The following is a 25,699-nucleotide window of genomic DNA, read 5'->3' on the forward strand; positions in this document are numbered from 1 at the left end:
CCATCTGCTACAACGTCCTTCCCATCAACAACTACTTCAGCTTCAACCACAACAATGCACGAGCACACAACAGATATGAACTCAAAGTCAGCCGCTCCAAACTCAACTGCAGGAAATACGACTTTAGTAATTAAGTAGTTGATGCCTGGGACTTACTACCAGACTCGGTAGTATCATCACCTAACCCCCAAAACTTTACCTGTAGACTGTTGACCTCTCCCATTCCTAAGCGGTCAGTAAGGGGCATGCCTTCCGTCCCCTGTCCTAATGTTTCTCTCCTACTAGTATCCTGTATATAAATATTGTATAAGTATTATTATTATTATTATTATTATTATTATTTGACGTATTCTATTCTCATATCTTTTCTTCTATCCTTTCCCTGATATTTACTACTACATGTTTTTATTCTCTTTAACTTTCAATTTGTATTGGAATAAACAAACAAACAAACAAACAAACAAATAAATAAAATAAATAAAATAAATAAAATAAATAAAATAAATAAAATAAATAAAATAAATAAAATAAATAAAATAAATAAAATAAATAAAATAAATAAAATAAATAAAATAAATAAAATAAATAAAAACCTTTGTATACTAACAATACATACGTGACCAAATAAATAAATAAAAATAAAATACAATGCAGCCGCCGTGTCGGGCGGGAGAGGGACATGGGGCGGGGGGCTGCTGCGAGTTCGAGACTCACCTCGGAAAGTCAGGCTGGCCACCGGGTCACTGCGCTTGTCGCCCCGTTCGGAACCGGGCAGGCTGCAAGCCCGCTGGAGCAGGACGCGGAGCATCGCTCGGGCAGTGGCGGCGCCGGCCCGGCTCTGGGTAAGAGGAGAGCAGAGCCGAGCCGAGCCGCCCCGGGCAGCCCCGCCCCCGACTGGACAGGACCGCCTCCTTCGCCCCACCCCCCGCCCATTCCTGCGGGGCGGACGCGCAGCATCAGGACCGGGAGGTGTTCCGGCAATGTTACGTTATCCCTCCAGGGGGCGCTCGAGGCTTGGGTAAGCGAGGATGCTCTGGCAGCGCCCGACGGTGCGGGCGGACAAATTCTGGCTTTCAGACTGGAAAGTGCCCGTCGTCCCCCCTTTTTTGGGGAGGGGTTGTTCCTCCCCCCCTCCCCCGCCTGCCCTGTTCCTGGCAAGCTATTCTATTCTATTCTATTCTATTCTATTATTTTATTTACTTATTTTACTTATTTTACTTATTTTATTTATTGTATTTATTGTATTTATTTTATCTGCATTATTTTATTATTTTACTTTATGTTATCATTGTGTTGAATTGAAAGGCCACACTTGGAATATTTGCATTCAGTTTTGGTCGCCACAGTGTAAAAAGGGTGTGGAGGCTCTAGAAAGAGGACAGAGAAGAGCCACAAAGATGACGAGGGGATTTAACATACAAAGAATGGTTGCAGAAACTGGGCATGGCTGGTTTAATGACAAGAAGGACCAAGGGAGACAGTAGAGCAGCCTTCCAGTATCTCAGGGGTTGCCACAAAGAAAAAGGAGTCAAGCTATTCTCCAAAGCACCTGAAGGTAGAACAAGAAGCAATGGGTGGAAACTAAACAAGGAGAGAAGCAACTTAGAACTAAGGAGAAATTTCCTGACAGAACAATTAACCAGTGGAACAGCTTGCCTCCTGAAGTTGTGAATGATCCAACACTGGAAGTTTTTAAGCAGATGTTGGATAATCATCTGTCTGAAGTGGTGTAGAGTTTCCTGCCTAAACAGGGGGTTGGACTAGAAGACCTCCACGGTCCCTTCCAACTCCATTGTTGTTGTTGTTGTTGTTGTTAGACTCCCAGGTTTTCAAGCCCTTTCAGAAGGCTGGAAGTTGTAAACAGCTCAAAGTGGTGATCATACCCGGTCACTTTCCTCCTATTTTCCCCCAAACGACAACCTTGTGAGGTGGGTTGAGCTGAGAGAGACAGGGACTGGCCCAAAGTCACTCAACCAGCTTTCACATACAGAGTGGGAATAGTCCCAACTTTAATCATACCATGTCCAAACAGGTAAGACAACTCGGAACGAAACTTTTGTTTGAGTTTCACTCTCCACATCACAATGTCCAGATTAGAAAAATGGGGGGGGAAATTAGAGTTCAAAAGACCATGTAATCCTGCCTCTCTAATCCTCTATTTGTTGACCTTGACTATTTGAAGATGTGTGGGTTTCCATTCTCAGAATTAGCTGGGGAATTCTGGGAGTTGAAGTCTACACATCTTCATGTTAAGAAATACTATTTTAATCTTTATATTCAAGATCCATTCAGCCCAACAATTCCCAAAATACATTTTTATCACAATGGATCTTCACATTATCAAGGAAATTGAAGGGGTCCAAAGACAGGCTACAAATATGGTGGAAGGTCTTCAGCATAAAATTTATCAGGAAAGACTTCATGAACTCCATCTCTAGAGTCTGGAGGACAGAAGGGAAAGGGGGGACATTTGGTTTTCTATATTGCTTTCTTTTTTGTATATGTCAGCTTTGTTTTTAATATTTTCAATGAAAATCTTTAAAATAAAAATGGTACTGCATCTACCTGGAGGGAAGGAAGCAGTAGGATGCCACAATGTTCCATCTTAGCCTAGTACTCTTCAATATCTTTATTAATTAAGGTAAAAAAAAAAAACTAGACACGCATTCGGTCTGGGAGGAACCCTACTTAGCAGTAGTGACTGCGAAAGGGATCTCGGAGTCTTGGTGGACAATCAACTAAATATGAGCCAGCGATGTGCAGCAGCAGCTAAAAAAGCCGACACAATCCTAAGACGCATCAGCAGGGGGATATACTCCAAGACCAGGGAAGTATTAATACCACTCTACTACGCTCTGGTCAGACCACATCTGGAGTACTGCGTTCAGTTCTGGTCTCCACACTTCAAGAGAGACATTGAAACTCTGGAGAAGGTGCAGAAAAGAGCAACCAAAATGATTAGGGGACTAGAAACCAAGACTTACAAAGAGAGACTGCGGGAACTGGGCATGGATAGCCGAGAGAAAAGGAGGGCCAGAGCGGACATGATAGCCCTTCATGGCATTCTGCCGCATGAATCCCAGCGACCGATTAGGTCCCACAGAGTGGGCCTTCTCCGGGTCCCGTCAACTAAACAATGTCGGTTGGTGGGCCCCAGGGGAAGAGCCTTCTCTGTGGCAGCCCCGACTCTCTGGAACCAGCTCCCCCCAGAGATTAGAACTGCCCCTACCCTCCTCGCCTTTCGCAAACTCCTTAAAACCCACCTTTGTTGTCAGGCATGGGGGAACTGAGATATCTCCCCCGGGCCTATACAATTTATGTATGGTATGCTTGTGTGTATGTCTGTTTAATAATGGTTTTTTTTAATATTTTAAATTGTAAATTATTAGATTTGTTATAAACTGTTTTTATTGTGTTGTGAGCCGCCCCGAGTCTACGGAAAGGGGCAGCATACAAATCTAATAAATAATAATAATAATAATAATAATAATAATAATAATAATAATAATAATAATAATAATAATAATAATAATAATATACAGATATATGAGGGGCTGCCACAGAGAGGAGGGGGTCACCCTGTTTTCCAGGGCGCCAGAGGGATGGACGAGGAACAACAGATGGAAAGTGACCAAGGAGAGATTCAATATGGAAATAAGGAAGAACTTCTTGATGGTGAGAGTGGTCAACCAGTGGAACGGCCTGCCAGTGAAGGTTGTGAACGCCCCAACTCTGGACATTTTCAAGAGGAGAATGGACTGCTATTTGGCTGGGGTTGTGTAGGGTTTCCTGCTTAAGCAGAGGATTGGACTTGATGACCTGCAAGGTCCCCTAATGGATGGATAGATAGATAGGTAGATAGGTAGATAGGTAGATAGGTAGATAGGTAGATAGGTAGATAGGTAGATAGGTAGATAGGTAGATAGGTAGATAGGTAGATAGGTAGATAGGTAGATAGGTAGATAGGTAGATAGGTAGATAGGTAGATAGGTAGATAGGTAGATAGGTAGATAGGTAGATAGGTAGATAGGTAGATAGGTAGATAGGTAGATAGGTAGATAGGTAGATAGGTAGGTAGATAGGTAGATAGGTAGATAGGTAGATAGGTAGGTAGGTAGGTAGGTAGGTAGATAGATAGGTAGGTAGGTAGATAGGTAGATAGGTAGATAGGTAGATAGGTAGATAGGTAATGAATGGATGAATGGATAAATGAATGAATGAATGATTGAATGAATGAAAAATAAATAAATGAATGAATGAATAAATAAAGATTTAGTTAAGGGAGTAAAAGGAGAACTCATCAAATGTGCAGGTGACATTAAACTGGCAGGAATAGCCCACACCCCAGAAGATAAGGTCAGGATCCAAAAAGATCTTGACAGACTTGAACAATGGGTCCTCTCCAACCGACATAAAATTTAATGCAAAAACTACCAAGGCAAGAAAAATCAAAGGTCCAAGTCCAGATTAGGCAATCTAGTGGACGATCGCTTGAACATGAGCCAACCGTGTGCGTCGACAGCCAAAAAAAAAAAAGTGCATAGTTGTATAAACAGAGGCCTAGAATCAAAATCTAGTACAATATTAGTACCGTCACTCTCTGGAAACAGCTCCCTCTGCAGATCCGTACCCTCCCCACCCTACTGTACATCCACAAAGCTGTTAAGACTTGTCTCTTCCGGCAGGCCTGAGGCCGTTGATCGAATGTGATCCTGCTGTATAGAGAGCGCTGGTGAGACCCCATTTGGAATAATACTGTGTCCAGTTCTGGAGACCTCACCTACAAAAAGAGATGGATAAAAATGAACGGGTCCAAAGACGGGCTACAAGAATGGTGGAAGGTCTTAAGCATAAAACGTATCAGGAAAGACTTCATGAACTCCATCTGTCTAGTCTGGAGGACAGAAGGAAAAGGGGGGACATGATCGAAACATTGAAATATGTCAAAGTGAACACAAGAACGAGGGGACACCATCTGAGGTTAGTTGGTGGAAAGATCAGAAGCCACGTGAGAAAATATTATTTGACCGAAAGAGTCACAGATGCTTGGAACAAACTTCCAGCAGACGTGGTCGGTCAATCCACAGGAACTGAATTGAAACCAGCCTGGGAAAAACATCGATCCATTGTAAGATAAAATACAGGAAATAGTAGAAGGGCAGACTAGATGGACCAGGAGGTCTTTTTCTGCTGTCAATCTTCTATGTTTCTATGAATGTGATACTGTCCAGATCCAGCCATGAGTGATATTGAAAGATACGTATGTTTTTTTATTAGAGTTTTTAATTAAGTATTTTAAATTGTTTTTCATGATGTATATTGTTGGAAGCCGCCCAGAGTCCTTTGGAAATTCTATTAATAAATAAATATTAAATAAAATTTTATAAATCCTGAATACAGCCACACCTGGAGTCTTGCATCCAGTTTTGGTCACCCTGTTTCCAAAAGAGGGTTGAGATTGGGGGGGGGGGGGCAAAGAAGAGCAACTAATTAATTAATTTAATTAATTTAATTATTTTTTTAGATTTGTATGCTGCTCCTCTCTGAAGACTCGGGGCGGCTCGCAACTAAGATTTTAAAAGAGCCTGGTGACAGGATTTGGGTGAGGCTAATCTAGAGAAAAGAAGGACTATGGGAGACATGATAGCAGAGTCTTCCAGTATCTCAGGGGTTGCCCCAAAGAAGAGGGAGTCAAGCTATTCTCCAAAGCACCTGAGGGTTGAACAAGAAGCAATGGATGGAAACTAAACAAGGAGAGAAGCAACTTAGAACTAAGGAGAAATTTCCTGACAGCCAGAACGATTAATTCGTGGAACTGCCTGTCTCCAGAAGGTGTGAATGCCCCAACACCGGAAGTCTTTAAGCAGATGTTGGATCACCATCTGTCTGAAGTAGTGTAAGGCTTCCTGCCTAAGCAGAGGGTCGGACTAGATGACCTCCAAGGTCCCTTCCAACTCTGTTATTCTGCTAAGTGACTCAGAGCATGAGCACAATGGAAAGACGTAGCAGCCGCATGGATGACCGATGCCTTCTCACACACATCACCAACCCTGTTCAGTGACCCTCTGACCCTTGGATGATGGGGTGGCTGGAGAACTCAGCAGCCCTTTCCCACATCTGGGGAAATCGCATCAACGTTTTCCTTTCTCCCTCCAGGATTATTTTTTTTCCTTTCCTGTTTCCTCTCCAGCCTGCCAGCCAGGTGGGAAGTTTTAGCAACACACGGAAATTTTGGCACCATCCAGTTCCTGAAGTCAAAACTCCACCCTGGCTGGGTTGATGCGCAATATTTCGACACCGTCACAGTCCTGAAAACAATTAAGATGGTACATAAAAGTCCGAAAGGAGTTGGGTGGTTTATAAAATACAGGAAATAGTATAAGGGCAGACTGGATGGACCAGGAGGTCTTTTTCTGCCGTCAATCTTCTAGGTTTCTATGAATGAGGAAGGAAGGGAGGGAGGAAGGAAAGAAGGAACAAAGGAAAGAAAGAGAAGGAAAGAAGGAAGGAAGGGAAAGAAGGAAGAAAGGAAGAATTCATAGCAACTGAATGTAAACATGCCTGGGATAAACCTAGATCCATCCTAAGATAAAATACAGGAAATAGTATAAGGGCAGACTGGATGGACCAGGAGGTCTTTTTCTGCCGTCAATCTTCTAGGTTTTTATGAATGAGGAAGGAAGGGAGGAAGGAAAGAAGGAAAAAGGAAGGAAGGAAGGAAGGAAGGAAGGAAGGAAGGAAGGAAGGAAGGAAGAATTCACAGCAACTGAATGTAAACATGCCTGGGATAAACATATATCCGTCCTAAGATAAAATACAGGAAAGAGTATAAGGGCAGACTAGATGGACCAAGAGGTCTTTTTCTGCCGTCAATCTTCTATGTCTCTACGTTTCCTGCTTGAGTAGTAGGATGGACTAGAAGACCTCCAAGGTCCCTTCCGACTCTCTTCTTCTGCATTGTGTCACTTCATTCGTTCTTCTGCGTTTTGCAGTCTGCATTCTGGTTCTTCTATATTCTGTTATTCTTTATTTTTTCCCCATTCTGCTGATTTGTGCTTCTTCTCCACCAGGAAGCCAGGAGGAGCCGGGAAGCGGTAGGGGGGGCTCCTTCCTTGCCTCCCCCCAGCCAGAAATCCCCACCGGCTCCTTTGCCAAGGGTGCAGCCCACCCACCCCAACAGGTGCTGGGGAGGAAGCCAAGCGGGCAGCCAGGGAGAGAAGTGGTAGCTATGAATAGACCCACGCAGGGAGGGCTGGTAATTCAAGCTCTCAATGTAAAAGTTAAAAGAAACAGGTCTGTCTTTATTCAAAGGTTCCCCTTTACTCAAAGAAATATTTGCGGTTTCCTCCTCAAGTTGGTGCTCAATTCTAAAAAGCCAGGTGTTAAAATTTTGTCTGGTTAATTTTTCTTCGGGGGGGGGGAGGTATAAAATTTCCATTATTTTTCTCCAGCATACAGTAAAAACAACATGAGCAGTAAAAAAACCCAACCAAAGAATCAGCGCCTAAAATAATAATAAATGATGTTTCTTTGATATGCTAAACATTCAAAGAGAAAAATGCTTATTTTTTATTATTATTATTATTATTATTATTATTATTATTATTATTATTATTATTATTATTTTGATTTGTATGCCGCCTCTCTCCGTAGAATAATGCTTTTAATATATACTCTTTATCCTCCTCTTTGCTAAATTAATTGAAATTAACTGCACACGAGACATATATTTCATCTACAGATAGCAATATTTAAAAAATCTAATCCCTTATATTCCCTTTTTCTATCTATAATAAAACATAGAAACATAGAAGACTGAGGGCAGAAAAAGACCTCCTGGTCCATCCAGTCTGCCCTTATACTATGTCCTGTATTTTATCTTAGTATGGATCTATGTTCATCCCAGGCAGATTTAAATTCAGTCACTGTGGATTGACCAACCACGTCTGCTGGAAGTTTGTTCCAAGGATCTACTACTCTTTCAGTAAAATTATATTTTCTCATGTTGCTTTTGATCTTTCCCCCAACTCATGTTGTTTTATTGTAATGTTGGGGGGGAAAGAAAATTACTTCTCAATCATTTTTAGTTTCCAACCATTCATAAAACTTTCCCCAGATCTTATAGCAATCACACTGGTTACATTTCCAGGAATAGCCCTTCTCTGGGCCATATTTGAAAGGGGGAAAGTTTAGGAGCAGCTGTTCAGCAAAACCCTCCTCTGTTGGTTTCCAAAAAAAAACCCCTGTGAAGCCTCTCAACAAACAGACTTTTACAACTCAACTTAAAACAAAACCAGAAAAGAAACCAACCATCCTCTCAATGTAAAAGTTAAAAGAAAAAGTTTTTTTTAAATCAACAGCAAGCCCACAAAATACACGATTACATTACAGTAACTGTGCAAAGAAAAAAGGGTTCCTTTCCTAACAAAGGAAATATTCTAAACGAGGGGTCACCTAATGCACAGATTAGGTCCCACAGAGTCGGCCTTCTCCGGGTCCCGTCGACAAAACAATGTCACTTGGCAGGACCCAGGGGAAGAGCCTTCTCTGTGGCGGCCCCAGTCCTCTGGAATCAGCTCCCCCCGGAGATAAGGACTGCCCTCACCCTCCTTGCCTTCCGCACCTAGGTCGCCAGGCATGGGGAAATTGATTCCCCCAGCTGTTCTGTATTATTATTATTATTATTATTATTATTATTATTATTATTATTAATTGGATTTGTATGCCGCCCCTATCCGCAGACTCGGGGCGGCTAACCACAATGGTCAAAGACAACATGTAACAATCCAATTTAATAAAACAACTAAAAACCCTAATTATAAAAAACCAAACATACACACACGAGCACACCATGCATAACTTGTAATGGCCTAGGGGAAGAAATATCTTAACTCCCCCATGCCTGGCGACAAAGGTGGGTCTTGAGTAGTTTGTGAAAGACAAGGAGGGTGGGGGTCGTTCTAATCTCTGGGGGGAGTTGATTCCAGAGGGCCGGTGCCGCCACAGAGAAGGCTCTTCCCCTGGGCCTCGCCAAACGACATTGTTTGGTCAATGGGACCCAGAGAAGGCCAACTCTGTGGGACCTTATCAGCCGCTGGGATTCGTGCGGCAGAAGGCGCTTCCGGATGTATTCTGGCCCAATGCCATGTAGGGCTTTAAAGGTCATGACCAACACTTTGAATTGTGACCGGAAACTGATTGGCAGCCAATGCAGGCCACGGAGTGTTGAAGAAACGTGGGCGAATCTAGGAAGCCCCACGATGGCTCTCGCGGCCGCATTCTGCGCGATCTGGAGTTTCCGAACACTTTTCAAAGATAGCCCCATGTAGAGAGCGTTGCAGTAATCGAACCTCGAGGTTCATATGGTTTGCTGAATTGTGTGATTGTTTTTAATAAGGGTTGATTAATATGTTCTGGTTTTTAATATTGGATTTGTAAATTGTACTGTTGTTGGAAGCCGCTCCGAGTCCTTGGAGAGGGGCAGCATACAAATCAGGAACTCTTCCTTTAAAAAAAAAAAAAGGATTTGGAGGGTCATCTAGAAGCCAGAAAAAAAGTTATATATAGCCCAGCAAGTGGGAAGGGGTCAGTGACTCAGCGAAGGGATTCGTTGACCCTTCGTCATCATTTTTGCTTGCCAGGGAAACTCCGACAGTCGTGCCTTAAAAGCACAGTAGTCCTTGACTTATGGCCCAAAATCCAATGTCCAGCTGCCGCCTTCGAATGCAGGATAATATGATTACTTGGTGTAGAAATTTAGGTAGTGTTGTGGTTAGCTCTGGCCCAGTTCCTGCCCCAAGGACTGTGGATGTGGGGGAGACAGGCCTGTTTTGCCCCCGGTGGAATCTGATGATGAAGGCTCCTCTGACCAAGAAGACATGAGTGACAGGGAGGAGGAGAGTGGGGCAGACAGCTCAGAAGGAGATCAATTCTCTAGCTCCTCCTTGGATTCGGAACAAGAGTTAATGATACAGCCACACATGCGGAGAGCGATGCATAGGCAGCAACAACTGAGAGATTATTATCAAAGAAAATGAGGCCACCTGTGGTTGGGTGGGGCTGTGGTCATTAGTGAGGCTGCTATAAAGAGCAGCCTGTGGGTTTGGCCATTGTGGAGGATTATCTGATTGTTGTGTTTCGTGACTGCTTTACTGACTTTGACTTTTTGTGTGCTGATTTTTACCCACTTTGAAACTAAACCAGAGCAAAGTGTGTTTCACTTTGTGAAAGAAGAAGGACTGTGAATTGCCTCACAGCTGCAAGCTAAGTATCACAGAACAGATAAGGGACTTGTACAAATTACCAGTTTGTTTGGAGACGAGGGCTCTTTGCTATATCAAAAGAGGGCTTAGGTTAAGTGACTTTTCATTATAAAGAACATTGTTTTGAATTTTCAAATGTCTGTGTGTGTGTGTCTGAAATTTGTACCTGTGAATTTTCGGGAGGAGTCTACCAGAGAGCCCGACAGAACAGGTAGAGAGATATAGATATAGATGGGAAAAGGTCTGGACACATAATTGGAAAATAACTAAATCAGTCTCCTTTAAAGAAAATCCAATCAAGCTGTTTTACAGATGGCATTTGCCACCTAATAGACTTTCAAAAATGTTTCCAAATACATCACCTCATTGTTGGTTCTTATTACCACTTATGGTGGACTTGTCCAAAAGCAAAAAATTACTGGAATAAGGTGGAAAGATGGTTAAGGGAAATTACACAACAAGGAATTAGGAAAACTCCAGAATTTTTCTTATTAGGCATTACGAACAATACATACAAGAAAGAAATACACTATTTAATAACTCGTATTTTAGTAGCAGCTAGGATTGTCTTCACACAAAGATGGAAAGAAACGGAAATACATAAAGAAGAGGAAACATTTAGGAAAATTATAGAATGTGCAGAGTTAGATATAATGATGAGGTGGTTGAATAACCAAGAAGAATCAGAATTTTATAAAATCTGGCAGATGGTCTATATCTGGTGGAACAAAAAAAACACTTAATGATGTTAAAATAAACAGTTAAATAATTAAATTTATTAGATTGAAAAATGCTATGATAGGGTTTTGTTATGAATGTGTTTATTTCTCTGAACTGATCTAATCTATCATCATTTTTCCTTTTGGTATTAAGAAGACTTCAATTTTGAGTGGAGCAATTGTAGCAGTTTATGAGTGGTGGACTTCAATTCCCAGAATCCCTCAACTAGTGCATGCTGAGGAATTCTGGGAGTTGAAGTACACACCAGTTGTAAATTGCCCAAGGGTGGAGACTCCTACTCTATAGTACTGAGTCTCAGTCTTGGGAACTTTTCAGAAATAAACAACATCCAGAAATATTTTACAAGAAGAGCCCTCCACTCCTCCACTCCCAACAGAATCCCCTACGCAACCAGACTTACAAAAGCTTAGACCTACGTCGCCTTCAACACGACCTAAGCACGGCCCATAAAATCATCTGCTACAACGTCCTTCCTGTCAACGACTACTTCAGCTTCAACCACAACAACACATGAGCCCACAAAAGATACAAATTTAAAGTGAACCGCTCCAAACTTGACTGCAGGAAATACGACTTTAGTAACCGAGTAGTTGATGCATGGAACTCACTACCAGACTCTGTAGTATCATCTCCTCACCCCCAAAACTTCACCCTTAGACTGTCCAATGTTGACCTCTCCTGATTCCTAAGAGGTCAGTAAGGGGCCTACATAAGTGCACCAGTGTGCATAAGTTTCTCTATTATTAGGACCCATATCATGTATGCATATAAACATTGTTATATCTTTGTATACTACCAATACGTACTTGGATAGATAAATAGATAGGGAGGGAGGTAGATAGATAGATAGATAGATAGATAGATAGATAGATAGATAGATAGATGATAGATAGATAGATAGATAGATAGATAGATAGATAGATAGATAGATAGATAGATAGATAGATAGATGAAAGTTCAACTCCCAATATTCCCTGTTGTGCTGTCTATGGAATTCTGGGAGTTGAAGTCTACCTGTCTTCCAAGCAAAGGTTCTGGAGCATCTCTGGCCAAGGAGAGCCAGGGGATGAAGGCAGCTGTCACACACACTATTTTCATACTCCTTGCCACCTGAAAGTGGGAGGAGCCAAACCCCTGGCTGGGCTTTTCGGTTCATTCCGCAGAGTGATGCCCACCTGTTTTCTTCACATTCAGACTTCTTTTACGTGCTGCTTTTATATTTTAATATTCTGTTGTGTGTCATCCAGAGTCCCTCTGTGTGTGTGTGTGTGTGTGTGTGTGTGTGAGAGAGAGAGAGAGAGAGAGAGAGAGATAATACTCAGAGATAGAGGATAGGTAGGTAAGTAGGTGGATAGGTAGAGACAGACAGACAGACGATAGATTCAGACAGGAAGTGATAACTAGACAGTGAGATAAAGAGAAAAAGAGAAAAAGAAAAAGAGGGAGGGAAAGAGTGAAAGAGAGAGCAAAAGAGAGAGAAGGGAAGGGGAAAGGGAAAGTAGATAGAGAGTGGGAAAGAAGGGGAGGGAAGGAAATGGAATGGAAAGGAAAACAATACGAAGGGAAGGGAAAGGAGGAAAGAAAGGGAAAGGGAAGGGAAGGGAAAGGAAGTAGGCAGGCAGCAACAGAGACTACACAGAAAGAAAGAAAGAAAGGAAGGAAGGAAGGAAGGAAAAGGAACGAAGGAAAAAGAAAGAAAAGAAAGAAATGGAAGGAGGGAAGGACGAAGGAAGAAAGGAAAGAAGGAAGCAAAGAAAGAAAGAAAAAAGAGATGAGAAGGAAGAAAGGAAGGAAGAAAAGAGAAGGAAGGAAGGAAGGAAGGAAGGAAGGAAGGACCAGAGAAGAGCAGCCCTCCCTCCTTCCCTCTTACCTGCGAAGACCACGGAGCAATAGGCGTCGCTGATGTCCGTGTCGGGCGTCTGGACCTGCTGGGCCTGGAGGATGAAGACGCGGAGCATGGTCAGGAGCGGTCAGGGCCGGTCTGGGGCCCCCGCTGGACCTTCGCTCCTCCACTGGCTCTGCCTCCAGGCCACTCACCTTCTGCGCCCGGCCGGCTGGGCTGCTCTTGGCGCAGGGCTCGGCCACAGTCTGGCCGGCCGCTCTTAAAGGGGCAGTGCAGGGCTCACACTCACACACACGGCCCCAGGGAGGTTCTGCTGGATCCAGCCCAACCGAGAGGCCCTTAACAGGGTGGTATTATGTGTGAAAGACATCGGTCATCCGGGAGGCTGCTACATCTTTCCCTTGTGCTAATGCTCTGAGTCACTTAGCAGGATAAGAGAATTGGAAAGGGACCCTGGAGGTCTTCTAGCCCCGATTCAGCAGGAAACCCTATACACCATTTCAGACAAATGCTTATCCGATCTCTTCTTGAAAAATCCTCCACCAGGGCTAGAAACACAGAAACCTAGAAGACTGACAGCAGAAAAAGACCCCCTGGTCCATCTAGTCTGCCCTTCTACTATTTCCTGTATTTTATCTTAGGATGGACCTGTTTATCCCAGGCAGGTTTCAATTCAGTTCCTGTGGATTAACCAACCACCTCTGCTGGAAGTTTGTTCCAAGCATCTACTACTCTTTCGGTCAAATATTTTCTCATGTTGCTCTTGATCTTTCCTCCAACTAACCTCAGGATGGAACGCCCATGACTTCTGGAGGCAGGCAGTTCCATGGGTTGGAGCAGTTTACATTGAGTTTGAATCTATTATGTGCTCGTGTATTGCTGCAGTTGAAGGTAGAGTAGCCATTAACAGGAAGGGCATTTTGGTATCTATGGGGCCTCTCTAGGATTCTCCTGGGAGGAAGCAAGGCTGGAAAAGGCGGAGAAAAGCCTCTGTGGGGCCTCTTAAGAAATCTCCTGGGAGGAAACAGGACTGGAAAAGGGGGGGGGAAAGCCTCCGTGGGGCCTCTCTAGTAATCTCTTGGGAGGAAACAGGGAGAAGCCTGCGTGGGGCCTCTCTAGGAACCTCCTGGGAGGAAACAGGGCCTCCACCCTCCCTGTGGTTTCCCCAATCGCACACATTATTTGCTTTTACATTGATTCCTATGGGGAAAAATTGCTTCTTCTTACAAACTTTTCTATTTAAGACCCTGGTCATGGAACAAATGAAGTTCGCAAGTAGAGGTGCTGCTGTGTTTTGTTCTGAGTGGAGGAGTGAAGGACTCTTCTTGTGAAATATTTCTGGACTCTCTCGATTGTATTCATGTCCAAAATGCAGGGCAGGTTCCAGACAGGTGAGCTGTATTCCAGAATTGGTCTAGCAAATGTTTTGTATGCTCTGGTTATCAGTGCAATGTGGGCAGAGAAGAAGCTACATATGATTAGATTCACAACTCTTGGTGCCTTTTTGGCCATGTTGTTACTGTGGGCTCTGGGTCTTAGGCCATTGGATACGAGTCCTCCGAGGTCTTTGACAGAGTGAGGGTCATCTACAAGTTCGTTTCCTCCAAGGTTGGTTGGTTCTCCCCTTCTTCTCAAAAGTCCCACACTTCCCTCCACACACACACACAAACACACCAATCCAGCCCAACCACCAGCCAGTTGCAGAGGGAAAAACAAACCTTCAGTCTTTGCTTTTTCGCTTGCTGGGTTTTGAACCGAGAACCGAGAAAGGAAAAAGAGCAAACATTTGGGGAATGCTCAGGGCCCCCAAGAGATTACCTGCACCCGGCCAGGTCAAGGTCAGTTGTCTCCTGATTTACACACAGGTGGACACACAGGTCTGCTGATTTACACGCAGGTGTAGAGGCCTGATTTACACATAAGTCGGTTGCCTCCTGATTTACACACAAGTGTATAGAGGTCTGCTGATTTACACACAGGTGTACACACAGGTCTGCTGATTTACAAGCAGGTCAGTTGTCTGCTGATTTACACACAGGTGTAGAGGTCTGCTGATTATACTCAGGTGAGTTGTGTCTCCTGATTTACACAATTTAATGGATTTCAGTTTTTAAATTGGTGTACAGTGATCCCCCGATTATCGCGAGGGTTCCGTTCCAAGACCCCTTGCGATAATCGTAAACTCGCGATGTAGCGGCACGGAAGTAAAAACACCATCTGCGCATGCGCGTCCTGTTTTCCATGGCCGCACATGCGCAGATGGTGGAGTTTACGTGTGGGCGGCGGGGAAGACCCCTTCGGCCGCCCAACAGCTAATCTGCTCCGCAGCGCGGCGGCAGTGAGGAGCCGAAGATGGGGTTTCCCCGTTGCCCAGGCAACGGGGAAACCCCAAGATCGCTTGCCGCTTGCCCGTTCGCCCGGCTGCTCGCTTGCAGCAGCTGAGTCCTGAAGCCAGACGGCAAAGGCGAACTTCCGCATTTGGCTTCGGGACTCAGCTGGGAAGCGGCGCTGGGGTTTCCCCACCGCCCACGCAAACTCCTCGCTGCCGCTCGCCCGCCCTTCGCCCGCCCACGCCGTTCGCTCGCGCCGCTTCCCAGCTGAGTCCTGAAGCCAGACGGCAAAAGCGAACTTCCGCGTTTGGCTTCGGGACTCAGCTGGGAAGCGGCGCTGGGGTCTTACTGGCCGCCCACGCAAAGGGGAAATCCCGGCTCCTCGCTGATGCCCGCCGCTCGCCCTCCCGCCAGCAAGAGGGGGAAGACCCAGGGAAGCCGCCCAGCAGCTGATCTGCCCGGGGAACGCAAACTCCACCATCTACGCATGCGTGGCCATAGAAAAAAGGGGCGCGCATGCGCAGATGGTGTTTTTACTTCCGGGTGGAAAAATCGCAATATAGCGATTAGCAATGATCGAGAGCGCGAAACTCGGGGGATCACTGTAGTTTTAATTTCGATTCCTACTGTGCCGTATTTATGTATTTATCCTTTATGTTGTAAGCCACCCTGAGTCTCCAGAGGGAGGCGGCCTAGAAACAGAAATAATGAATAAATAATAGATAAATGTGTCTGTGGTTGAAATCCGGGGGGCACAACTGTACATTCATTCCTCAAACAGCAGCCAGGTGGCCATTTCTTCGGAGAGGGGTGGCATACAAATCTAATAAATTATTATTATTTATTATTATATTACTTCAGATCGTGCAGAATGCAGTTGCGAGAGCAATCATGGGCTTCCCCAAATATGCCCATGTCACACCAACACTCTGCAGTCTGCACTGGCTGCCGATCAGTTTCCGGTCACAATTCAAAGTGTTGGTTATGACCTATAAAGCCCTTCATGGCACCGGACCAGATTATCTCCGGGACCACCTTCTGCCACATGAATCCCAGCGACTGGTTATGTCCCAGAGTGGGCTTCCTCCGGGTCCCGTCAACAAAACAATGTCGTTTGCTGGGGCCCAGGGGAAGAGCCTTCTCTGTGGCGGCCCCAGCCCTCTGGAACCAACTCCCCCCCGGAGAATTTATTTATTTATTATTTATTATTTGGATTTGTATGCCGCCCCTCTCCGAAGACTCGGGGCGGCTCACAACAAATAGTACAAATCATAAATAAAAAATATTAAAGCTTTAAAAACCCCATGTACTAACAGACACACACACAAGCATACCATATATAAATTAAACATGCCCAGGGGGAGATGTTTCAATTCCCCCATGCCTGACGGCAAAGGTGGGTTTTAAGGAGTTTACGGAAGGCAGGAAGAGTAGGGGCAGTTCTAATCTCCGGGGGGAGTTGGTTCCAGAGGGCCGGTGCCACCACAGAGAAGGCTCTTCCCCTGGGGCCCGCCAACCGACATTGTTTAGTTGACGGGACCCGGAGAAGGCCCACTCTGTGGGACCTAATCGGTCGCTGGGATTCGTGCGGCAGGAGGCGGTCTCGGAGATAGAATTGCCCCCACCCTCCCTTGCCTTTCGTAAGCTCCTTAAAACCCACCTCTGCCGTCAGGCATGGGGGAACGGAGATATCCTTTCCCCCTAGGCCTTTACAATTCTATGCGTGGCATACAAATCCAATAAATAAATAAATATGGTTACCACTCAGAATCAAAAATGAAGACCCAGCCTCTCGGCTCTATGGTAAGAATTTATTCAAGCGCTCCCAAGGTTGTGGTGGGAGCCATCAAAATCACTACACGTTTTGAACAGCCCGCTTCTCGAAGGAACCGAAGGGAAGGCGGCATGGGAAACCTCCCAAAAGGAGCCAAGTAAAAAACACCAAGAGGAACAGAACACAAAGAAGCAACTGGACCCGAAACAAAACCCTGCAGAGGCCTCGGCCGCCTCCGTCTCATGTCAAGCTCTCTCCTCCTCCTCCTCCCGTCTCTTCTTCTTCTTCCTCCTTCCCCTCGGCTGGGCTCTTCAGGATGAATTTCTGAAAAGGCCGAGAAACGGTTTAGGTCTTTATGACAAGGGATAAAAAGAGGGAGAGGCATTTATTTATCCCCCCCCACCCCAAAATCCTTTCTATCCCTTTACCTGCCCTTTCCCAAGCGTGGCACCCAGGCCTCTACGCAGGCCTCTAAGGAAGGAGAATATCTGCAGCTCAGGATTGACAGGAGGGGTCTTGGGTGCTCTGTCATTGGGGGGGGGGGGGGTTTCCTTGCAGACATTCCATAATCCAACTAGGACACATCATCCTTGCCAGGAGGAGGGAGGGGGAGGAGGAGGAGGGTGGGCTCTTTTTGGTGCTCTCTGAGCTTGGTGGTTTCATTGCAGACCAGTAGTGGGCTACTACCGGTGTGCCTAATGGTGTGCAGCTCTGTGGCTCTGGCAGGGGCAGGAAAGCAAATTTTGCTTGGGCCACAGAGCCGCGCACAATTAGGTGCATTGGTAGGAGCCCACTAGTGTTGCAGACACTTCATGACCCAAACTATGTTAGCATCATCAGTGCCCTCGGAGGTGTGGTTTGCTTGCCTTGTGGGTGTTGGTGGGGGTGGTCTTAAAGACGGAAGCATATAAAATCATGCATGGGGTGGAAAAGGTGGGAGGTCTGAAGCATCAAACCTATCAGGAAAGACTCCATGGACTCCATCTGTAGAGTCTGGAGGGCAGAAGGGAAAAGGGGGGGCAGGATCAAAACATTTAAATATATTAAAGGGTTCAATAAGGGTTAAATAAGGTCCAGGAGGGAAGTGTTTTTAATAGGAAAGTGAACACAAGAACAAGGGGGCACAATCTGAGGTGAGTTGGGGCAAAGATCAAAAGCAACGTGAGAAAATATTATTTGACTGAAAGAGTAGTAGAGGCTTGGAACAAACTCCCAGCAGACGTGGTTGGTCAGTCCAGAGTGACTGAATGGAAACCTGCCTGGGATCAACATAGACCCAGCCTATGGTATCAGGGTGGACCAGGAGGGATTGAAGCCGAGCTTGGAGAGCAGCCGAAACTCCTCATTTCAACTTTTGGGCTGCAAACATTCTCTCCCCTGTGGGAGGTGTCATTTGGGGACTCTGCACCCACCACGGTCCATGGCAATGCTAGGGTGGGTTCAGCTCTCCGATGAGTAAGGGGTTTGGGGGAAAGGTTTTAAGAAGCAGGCCCTGCCCTTCACCGGTTTAGAGAAGGCGGCAAGAAAGAAGAGGAAGTGGTGCCTCCACTTAAGAGCTTCGTTGTGTGGGGATCCTTGGAAGGGATTCCCCCCCCCCGCCCCCCAAGGCCTCTGCAGGAGAGACGGGGCTGTGGCTGCCCTCGGGGGGCCCTGCCCAGAGGGAAAGAAGCCCCACCTCCATGTTCTGCTGGTGGAGCTCAGACTGGCAGTGGCTCTTCATGGAGACTTCGTCCACACAGAAGCAGGAGCAGATCTGACAGAAGTAGCCGGCTTTGGGGACCAGGAAGTCCAGATCTGGAACGAAGGCCACACAGCGAAGGGATTGGATGTTAACACGGACCATTTACCTTCATCCATCCATCTCCCCCACCCCATCTTCTTTTGCCTGTCCTTTCTCTCATCCATCCTCTCTATCTATCCTCTCTCATCTCACTCTCTCTCATCTCTCATCTAAGGCTCTCTATCCTATCTATCTATCTATCTATCTATCTATCTATCTATCCATCCATCTCTCTCCTCTCTGATCTATCCTCTCTATCTAAATGTTCTATCACTTATCCATCTATCATCTCTAGATGCTCTCGCTTATCTCTCTCTCTCCTGCAGCTCTCATCTCTCTATCGTAAATGCTATCTATCATCCTCTCTCTCTCTCTCATCTGTCTCTCTCGTCTATCATCTCCATCATCTCTATGTCTCTCTCTCTCTCATCTCTCTCCTCTACCTACTTCGTTGGCTGCCCATCTTGCCACAGGGCCATCTACATAAGAGCCAGAAGCCTCTTGATGCTTACATCTACTCCCCTCCCTCATTCCTCCCCTTTCCAGTGACCACTTCAAGTGTTTCCTAAACCAAGGGATGCTGGACAAGGGCATGCAGAGCGCCATGCTCCCTCAATTTCCGCTCCCTGGTCCCAGGGGCTTTGGGGCTGTTCCAGGGCACACCAGCTGCCTGTGGTCTCTGGAAGGAGGGGGGACACACCCAGCTCTTAACCACTCCGACATCAAGGACTGAGTTCAAATTAGAGCCAGGACATAAAGGAGCAGCCATTCCCTGCAAGCGCCCTCGGCTGAACCCTGAAGACCACTGCCCCAAACGCCCACCTTTCAGCTGGCTGGAACTCTTCGGTTTCTCCGAGGAATCTAGTTTCCTCTGCTTGCTTTCCGGCTCTTCCCCTTTGGACTCCATCCGATCTGCAACAAGGACCTTCAGATTAGACACTGACCCCCTGTTGCCATCGTGCCACACTCTTTACATGTGGGGCTTGTAGCTGCCCACCCACCCACCTGTACTTGACCAGAGGGAAGGAGGGGTCAAGCATGTCATGGGTCTGGAGATCCAAGCCCAACCCTCCTTGAATTCCTCCGACCCTCAACTGCCACCAATTTGCCTTGACCGCTAAGAGTGCTATCATCTAATACAGTGTTTCCCAACCTTGGCCACTTGAAGACATCTGGACTTCAACTCTCAGAATTCTAAGAGTTGAAGTCCAGCTATCTTCAAGTGGCCAAGGTTGGGAAACCCTGATCTAATAAAGGAACCCGTCTTCATCTGAACCACCAGGGCTCCTGGTTTCCTACGCTTGGCAAGGCCTCTTCCTTGCCTCTTCCTCCAAGCTTCAGGTGGACTGATTTATTCAGAAAATGTCTACTGCTCAGAGAAATAAAGGGGAGCCTTAAATAATATCACTCCAAGTCAATCAAACTTCTGTGAAATCAAACCACCCACTTAGGAAGGAAGGAATTGATTGACAGTCAATTTCACCTGCTGGGATGCACACACTCAACTTTGTGCAGAACAAAGGATTCCATGGGAATATTTCATTCCTTCAGATCCAGGACGGGGTCTTTGAGTGGTCCCTGTATTTTTTTTTTGGAGCAGGGTATATGGCCGCCCACTGACTCTCAGTGACTCTGGATGGCTTCACAAAAAAGCCCCCTAATGCCATAATAACAAAAACAATAAAGCCTCCTATCCCAATCCAGGGACTATCAACTCAGACCACTAATCCCAGCGGCCGGTTAGGTCCCACAGAGTTGGCCTTCTCCGGGTCCCATCGTTTGGTGGGACCCAGGGGAAGAGCCTTCTCTGTGGTGGCACTGACCCTCTGGAACGAGCTCCCCCCAGAGATCAGAATTGCCCCCACCCTCCTTGCCTTTCATAAGCTCCTTAAAACCCACCTCCGTCGTCAGGCATGGGGGGACTGAGATATTCCTTTCCCCCCAGGCCTATACAATTTATGCATGGTATGTTTGTGTCTATGTTTGGTTTTTTAATAAGGGTTTTTAGTTATTTTAAATATTAGATTTGTCATATGCTGTTTTATTATTGTTGTTAGCCGCCCCGAGTCTACGGAGAGGGGCGGCATACAAATCTAATAGATAGATAGATAGATAGATAGATAGATAGATAGATAGATAGATAGATAGATAGATAGATAGATAGATAAAAGGTAGCAGTAAAAAAAGAGGCAGGATGGGGGCCAGGGCCAAGCCAAGGTGCTCCCCTCTCTGTCTGGTTCCTACCTGGGCAAGGCTTTTTGCTGGGCTGCACAGGGGAGGCCTCACTGCCCTTCCCCAAGACGGTGTCCGAGCTCAGCTCAGGGTTCTGGGCAGCTGGCTTGGATGCCGCCTGTGGTTCTCCGGCTGCCAGGCTCTCTGTGGAAATCCCTGGGCTCGGGGATGGCATCGCTGCAGCCTCTGCCTTCCTCTCCTCCTTCTCCTCCTCCTCTTCCTCCTGCTCCAAAGCAGCTGCTGGGTTTTCTTCCACCTCCATTTCGGTTGCTTCAGCCACAGCCTCCTCTCTGGGCTTCTCCCCACCTGTCGCGACAGAAATCTCAGTAGATTAGGGCAGGGATGGGGAACCTTTTTTTCCTGGCAGTCCAAAAGACCATGCAGCACGAGTGCCCACACCCACAATTCAATGCCTGGAGAGGGCAAGAGTCTATGGAGAGGGGCGGCATACAAATCTAAATAATAATAACAATAACAACAACAACAATAATAAAGTTAAATTATTGCCTGTAATCCTCCATACAAACCCCTGTGTCTTCACTCTGCGCACCCACCCTCCCAGCTCTTTCGGCCCCGGACGGTCCTTCTCCCGCCTGCTAGGTAAAGCCGCCCTTACCGAGAGACTGCTCCTCCTCTTCCTCAACCTCCTCCTCCTCCTCCTCCTCCTGGGGGTCGCTTTCCTTGCTGCAAGGCTGCTCCTCCTGGCTCCCAACCGGCTCTGTGGAGAGAAGGGGGTCTGTGAGGTTCCTGGGCTGCTGTTCCCCCTCACTGAGCTTTTGCTGCTCCTCGGGGGGCCTCTTCCTCCCCCCCCAGGCCCCTCCCCTTCCTACCTGTCTGTGGCTGCTCACAACCTGAGTCAGATTCGGTCGGTGCGTCTGTTGTCTGCTCCGCACCGTTTCCTCCTTCCTCCTCCTCTTTGCTCTGGGGCTCGGCCTCTTCCCTGCCTAGCTCGGCCTCCTCCTCCCCTTCCAAGGGGGCCTCGTTTTCAGGACCACCCAGCTGGGCCGCGGATGCTTCGACCGCCAGGGCTTCACCCTGGACGCTTTCCCTCCGTTCGAGCGGGGGGTCGGCCGGGATTTTAAAGTTCTCTAGTTCCGCCGAAGGCCGGAGGCTCTCGGGGGCTCTTTCCTCCGGCAGCGTTTTGGCCGCTGCTTCCAGACCCGTGGGGGGTTTCTCCTGCTCTTCCTCTTCCTCTTCGCTGCCCACCTCGTCGACGGTCACAAAGCTGAACTCTTCTTTCAGGCGGTTGAAGTCTTCCAGGAAGTCGTCGTCCTCGGTCACCTCGTCGATGGTCACCAAGGGCTGGTCGTCGCTGTCCTCGTGAATCTCGTCCACCGTGACCAAAACGCTGGGGTCGTCCGGGATCTGGGAGGAGAGGAAATCTCCGGGGTCCTCCGCCCCGTCCTCTCCTTTCTCCTCCTCCTCCTCCTCCTTGCTGCACTTGAGCATCTCCTCGTCCTTGAAGTGGGAAAGCTGGTTCAAGGTCAGCTCTTCCACCTCTCCCACCTCGTCCACCGTCACCAAAGGGTCCAACTTCAGGTCCGGCTCGCTCTCGGCGGAAGCAAAGGCCTCCTTGGCCGCCTCCGGGAGAAGGGCGAGGTCCTCCTGCTCGGAGATCTCGTCCAGAGTGACCAGCGACTGGGGGTCTTTCATGTCTTCGTGGATCAGCTCCTCCTCCTCGTTCACTTCGTCGACCGTCACCAGGCCCTGGACGTCCTCGGCCATGGCTTTCAAGCTCAGGAGGTCCGCTTGGACCAGCCCGCCTTCGTCTTCTCCGATTTCATCCAGGGTCACGAAGGAGACCTCGCTCTCGGCCGCGGGGCTGGCCAACTCCTTGCCTTTCTTCCGCTTGGAGCTCGGCTCGGAGGGAAAGCTCTTCTTGGGGGGGTCCTTCCTCTTGACCCTTACGGGGGGGGCCTTCTTAGGCTGAGGGGGCTCGGCTTCATCGACCACTTCATCCATGGTCACAAACTCGTCCAAATTAAACGGGAAAAGCTCCTCCTCCTACAGAAAGACAAAGGAAAGAAAAAACCAAAGCCCACGGCTTCATACCATGTTGTGATGACGTAGAGAACCACGTCACTGTAGCAGTGTTTCCCAACCTTGGCATCTTGAAGAGATCTGGACTTCAACTGGCTGGGGAATTCTGGGAGTGGAAGTCCAGATCTCTTCAAGTTGCCAAGGTTGGGAAAGACTGCTGGAGCAGATATCAGAAGTAAAGGGGGGGAAAAGGGGGGAGCATGCAGACAACACGAGAGTCAGAGGACGCTTCAGAACAGAGGTGGAGAACCTTCCGCACTCTGGAGGTTTTCGGGAAGTTTCCTGAAGCGCCAAAGTGCAAAGAAACATTTCAAGGGGAAAACCGGACGTCCCCGATGCGTCCTGAGTGCGAAAGAGCTTTGCCCAAGGCCGGAAACCAGCCGGCGTAGGGCAATGCCACGAGTGCTTCTGATATGGCTCCGCGTGCCACCTGTGGCCCAGGTGCCGTAGGCTCACCATCACTGCTTCAGGACGACTTTACAACCTGGGCGGACTTCAACTCCCATAATTCCCCAGGATGCAAAGTGGCCGTGGCTGCCCACCCTGGCTTTGGAGGGCGATCTGGACTGCCGGAGACCTTTCATAAGGTTCAAAGAAGCAGAGAAGTGGCTTCCTTGTCTTTCCGGAGTCTATTCCTGTAGCCGTCCATCCATGTACCTCCCTCCCTGCTCTCTCACACACAGGAGAACAAGAGTTGGTTCCATCCTTGGAACAAACTCCCAGCAGACGTGGTGGATAAATCCACAGTCACTGAATTGAAACCTGCCTGAGATAAACATAGATCCACCCTAAGATAAAATACAGGAAAGGGTATAAGGGCAGACGAGATGGACCAGGAGGCCTTTTTCTGCCATCCATCTTCTATGTTTCTAAGACATGGCTGGGGAATTCTGGCTAGGAGTTGAAGTCTACCCAGTCTTAAAGTTGCCCAGTTGGGAGTCAGGGGTGTCAAACTCAAGGCCCACGGGCCGCATCCGGCTATTGGGGGGCTTAGATCTGGCCCGCGGGGCTGCCCTGGAAACAGCAAAGGACCCAGCCCACGGGGCCTCTGCCAGCGAAAACAGCTTGGGAGGGCCTGCACGAGCTCCGTTTGCGACCGCGACAGCCTCCAGCAGCCCAGAGCTCCATTTTTGTTGGCAGAAGGCTGCAGGAGGCTATCGCGGCCAAAAATGGAGCTCGTGAGCCAGTTTTGACCAGCAGAGCACTAGGCGCCCCTGACACCAGTGACATATCACCACCACTTCGCGAGCTGCACTGGCTGCCATTTCAAGAGTTGGTTGTGACCTATAAAGCTCTACACGGCTTAGGACCAATTACCTACCGCCTTCTGCCTCATGTATCCCAGCGACCGGTCAGGTCCCACAGAGTCGGCCTTCTCCAGGCCCTGTCGGCCAGGCAATGTCGCTTGGTGGGGCCCGGAGGAAGAGCCTTCTCTGTGGGGGCTCCCCCTGGAGATTCGTACTGCCCCCACCCTCCTGGCCTTTTGCAAGGCCCCGAGGACCCACCTTTGCAGGCAGGCATGGGAGGCCGTGGGTGTTAAGATCTAACTCCGACCGACGTCATAAATGGATGAAGGTGGATGATTGTTTTTAGAAAAATGGGGTTTTCAGAATTTTTTAAATATTACAGTTGTTACACACTTTGCATTTTGAATTTATTCCTGTCGTAAGCCACCCTGAGGCTCTTGAGATGGGCAGCAGAGAAATGTAATAAATAAATTGTTTATTTATTCGATTTTTATGCTGCCCTTCTCCTTAGACTCAGGGCGGCTTATGACATGTTAGCAAAAGCTGTATGTATGTTTTTATATATTGGAGTTTCTTGTTTTTTAGACTTTTTAAATGTATTATTGTTATTTTAGATTCTAACTATTAGATTTGTCATTATATAGTTTTTATTATTATTATTATTATTATTTTTATTATTTTTATTATTATTATTATTATTAATTGGATTTGTATGCCGCCCCTCTCCGACAGACTATCATTGCTGTAAGCCGCCCCGAGTCTACGGAGAGGGGCGGCATACAAATCTAATTAATAATAATAATAATAATAATAATAGCACTTTTTGATAGAGCCAGCCTCTTGCCCCCACAATCTGGGTCCTCATTTGACCCACCTCGGAAGGATGGAAAGCTGAGTCAACCTGAAGCCAGTGGTGAGATTCAAACTGCTGACCTACAGATCTACACGCCCCTCTCCGTAGACTCGGGGCGGCTTACAGCAATGATAGTCTGTCAGAGAGGGGCGGCATACAAATCCAATAAAAATAATAATAATAATAATAATAATAATAATAATAATAATAATAATAATAATAATTTTTTAAAAAACCCCCAATATATCTACAGATCTACAGTCAGCTTCAGTGTCCTGCAGTACAGCACTCTACCTGCTGCCCCACCCCCCGCCCCACCCTCCGAAGTCACCACCCCCCCCCACCCCCCTGAGGCTGCCCCCAATGAAACCATTGAGTTTGACCCCCCTGCCTAAATCCCGTGGGGGTTACAAGAGCGTTGTGGTAACTGGCTGTCTCACCTCTTTGGGTCTAGGATTGCTTTTAGAGCTCCGGGTATTCCTCTCAGCAGACACCTGGGGGAGAAGTGGGGAGAAGGTGAGCAACGAAAGCAGCAGCCACACAAACACGATCCAATCACCACAGCAGAGGCATTCTTTACACAGTACAAGCTGAAAC

At 47.2% G+C, this 25,699-nt stretch overlaps 2 protein-coding genes across 5 annotated transcripts in view; both read right to left on the bottom strand.

Moving 5' to 3' along the window:
- The window catches only part of DYSF (dysferlin), a 119,975-nt gene extending 106,949 nt beyond the window's left edge, over positions 1 to 13,026 (bottom strand). For 2 of the 4 annotated variants that reach the window (XM_070756809.1, XM_070756811.1), the window contains exon 1: positions 12,874 to 13,026. In XM_070756809.1, coding sequence (XP_070612910.1) covers positions 12,874 to 12,961 — 88 coding nt within the window. In that variant the 5' untranslated portion in view covers positions 12,962 to 13,026. Of the gene's footprint in view, positions 1 to 714; positions 838 to 12,873 lie in introns of those variants that run through there. The other 2 variants (XM_070756808.1, XM_070756810.1) reach the window with 1 other exon arrangement.
- A 3,947-nt stretch (positions 13,027 to 16,973) lies between these two features.
- The window catches only part of ZNF638 (zinc finger protein 638), a 46,286-nt gene continuing 37,560 nt past the window's right edge, over positions 16,974 to 25,699 (bottom strand). The window contains exons 20-26 of the mRNA XM_070756806.1: positions 25,543 to 25,596; positions 21,793 to 22,966; positions 21,579 to 21,680; positions 20,975 to 21,268; positions 19,553 to 19,642; positions 18,626 to 18,744; positions 16,974 to 17,274 (exon numbers count right to left, since the gene is read on the bottom strand). Of these exons, the coding sequence (XP_070612907.1) occupies positions 17,191 to 17,274; positions 18,626 to 18,744; positions 19,553 to 19,642; positions 20,975 to 21,268; positions 21,579 to 21,680; positions 21,793 to 22,966; positions 25,543 to 25,596 (1,917 nt within the window). The 3' untranslated portion in view covers positions 16,974 to 17,190. The remainder of the gene's footprint in view (positions 17,275 to 18,625; positions 18,745 to 19,552; positions 19,643 to 20,974; positions 21,269 to 21,578; positions 21,681 to 21,792; positions 22,967 to 25,542; positions 25,597 to 25,699) is intronic.

This window comes from Erythrolamprus reginae, chromosome 7 (assembly GCF_031021105.1).
Source record: "Erythrolamprus reginae isolate rEryReg1 chromosome 7, rEryReg1.hap1, whole genome shotgun sequence".
Lineage (NCBI taxonomy): Eukaryota > Metazoa > Chordata > Lepidosauria > Squamata > Dipsadidae > Erythrolamprus > Erythrolamprus reginae.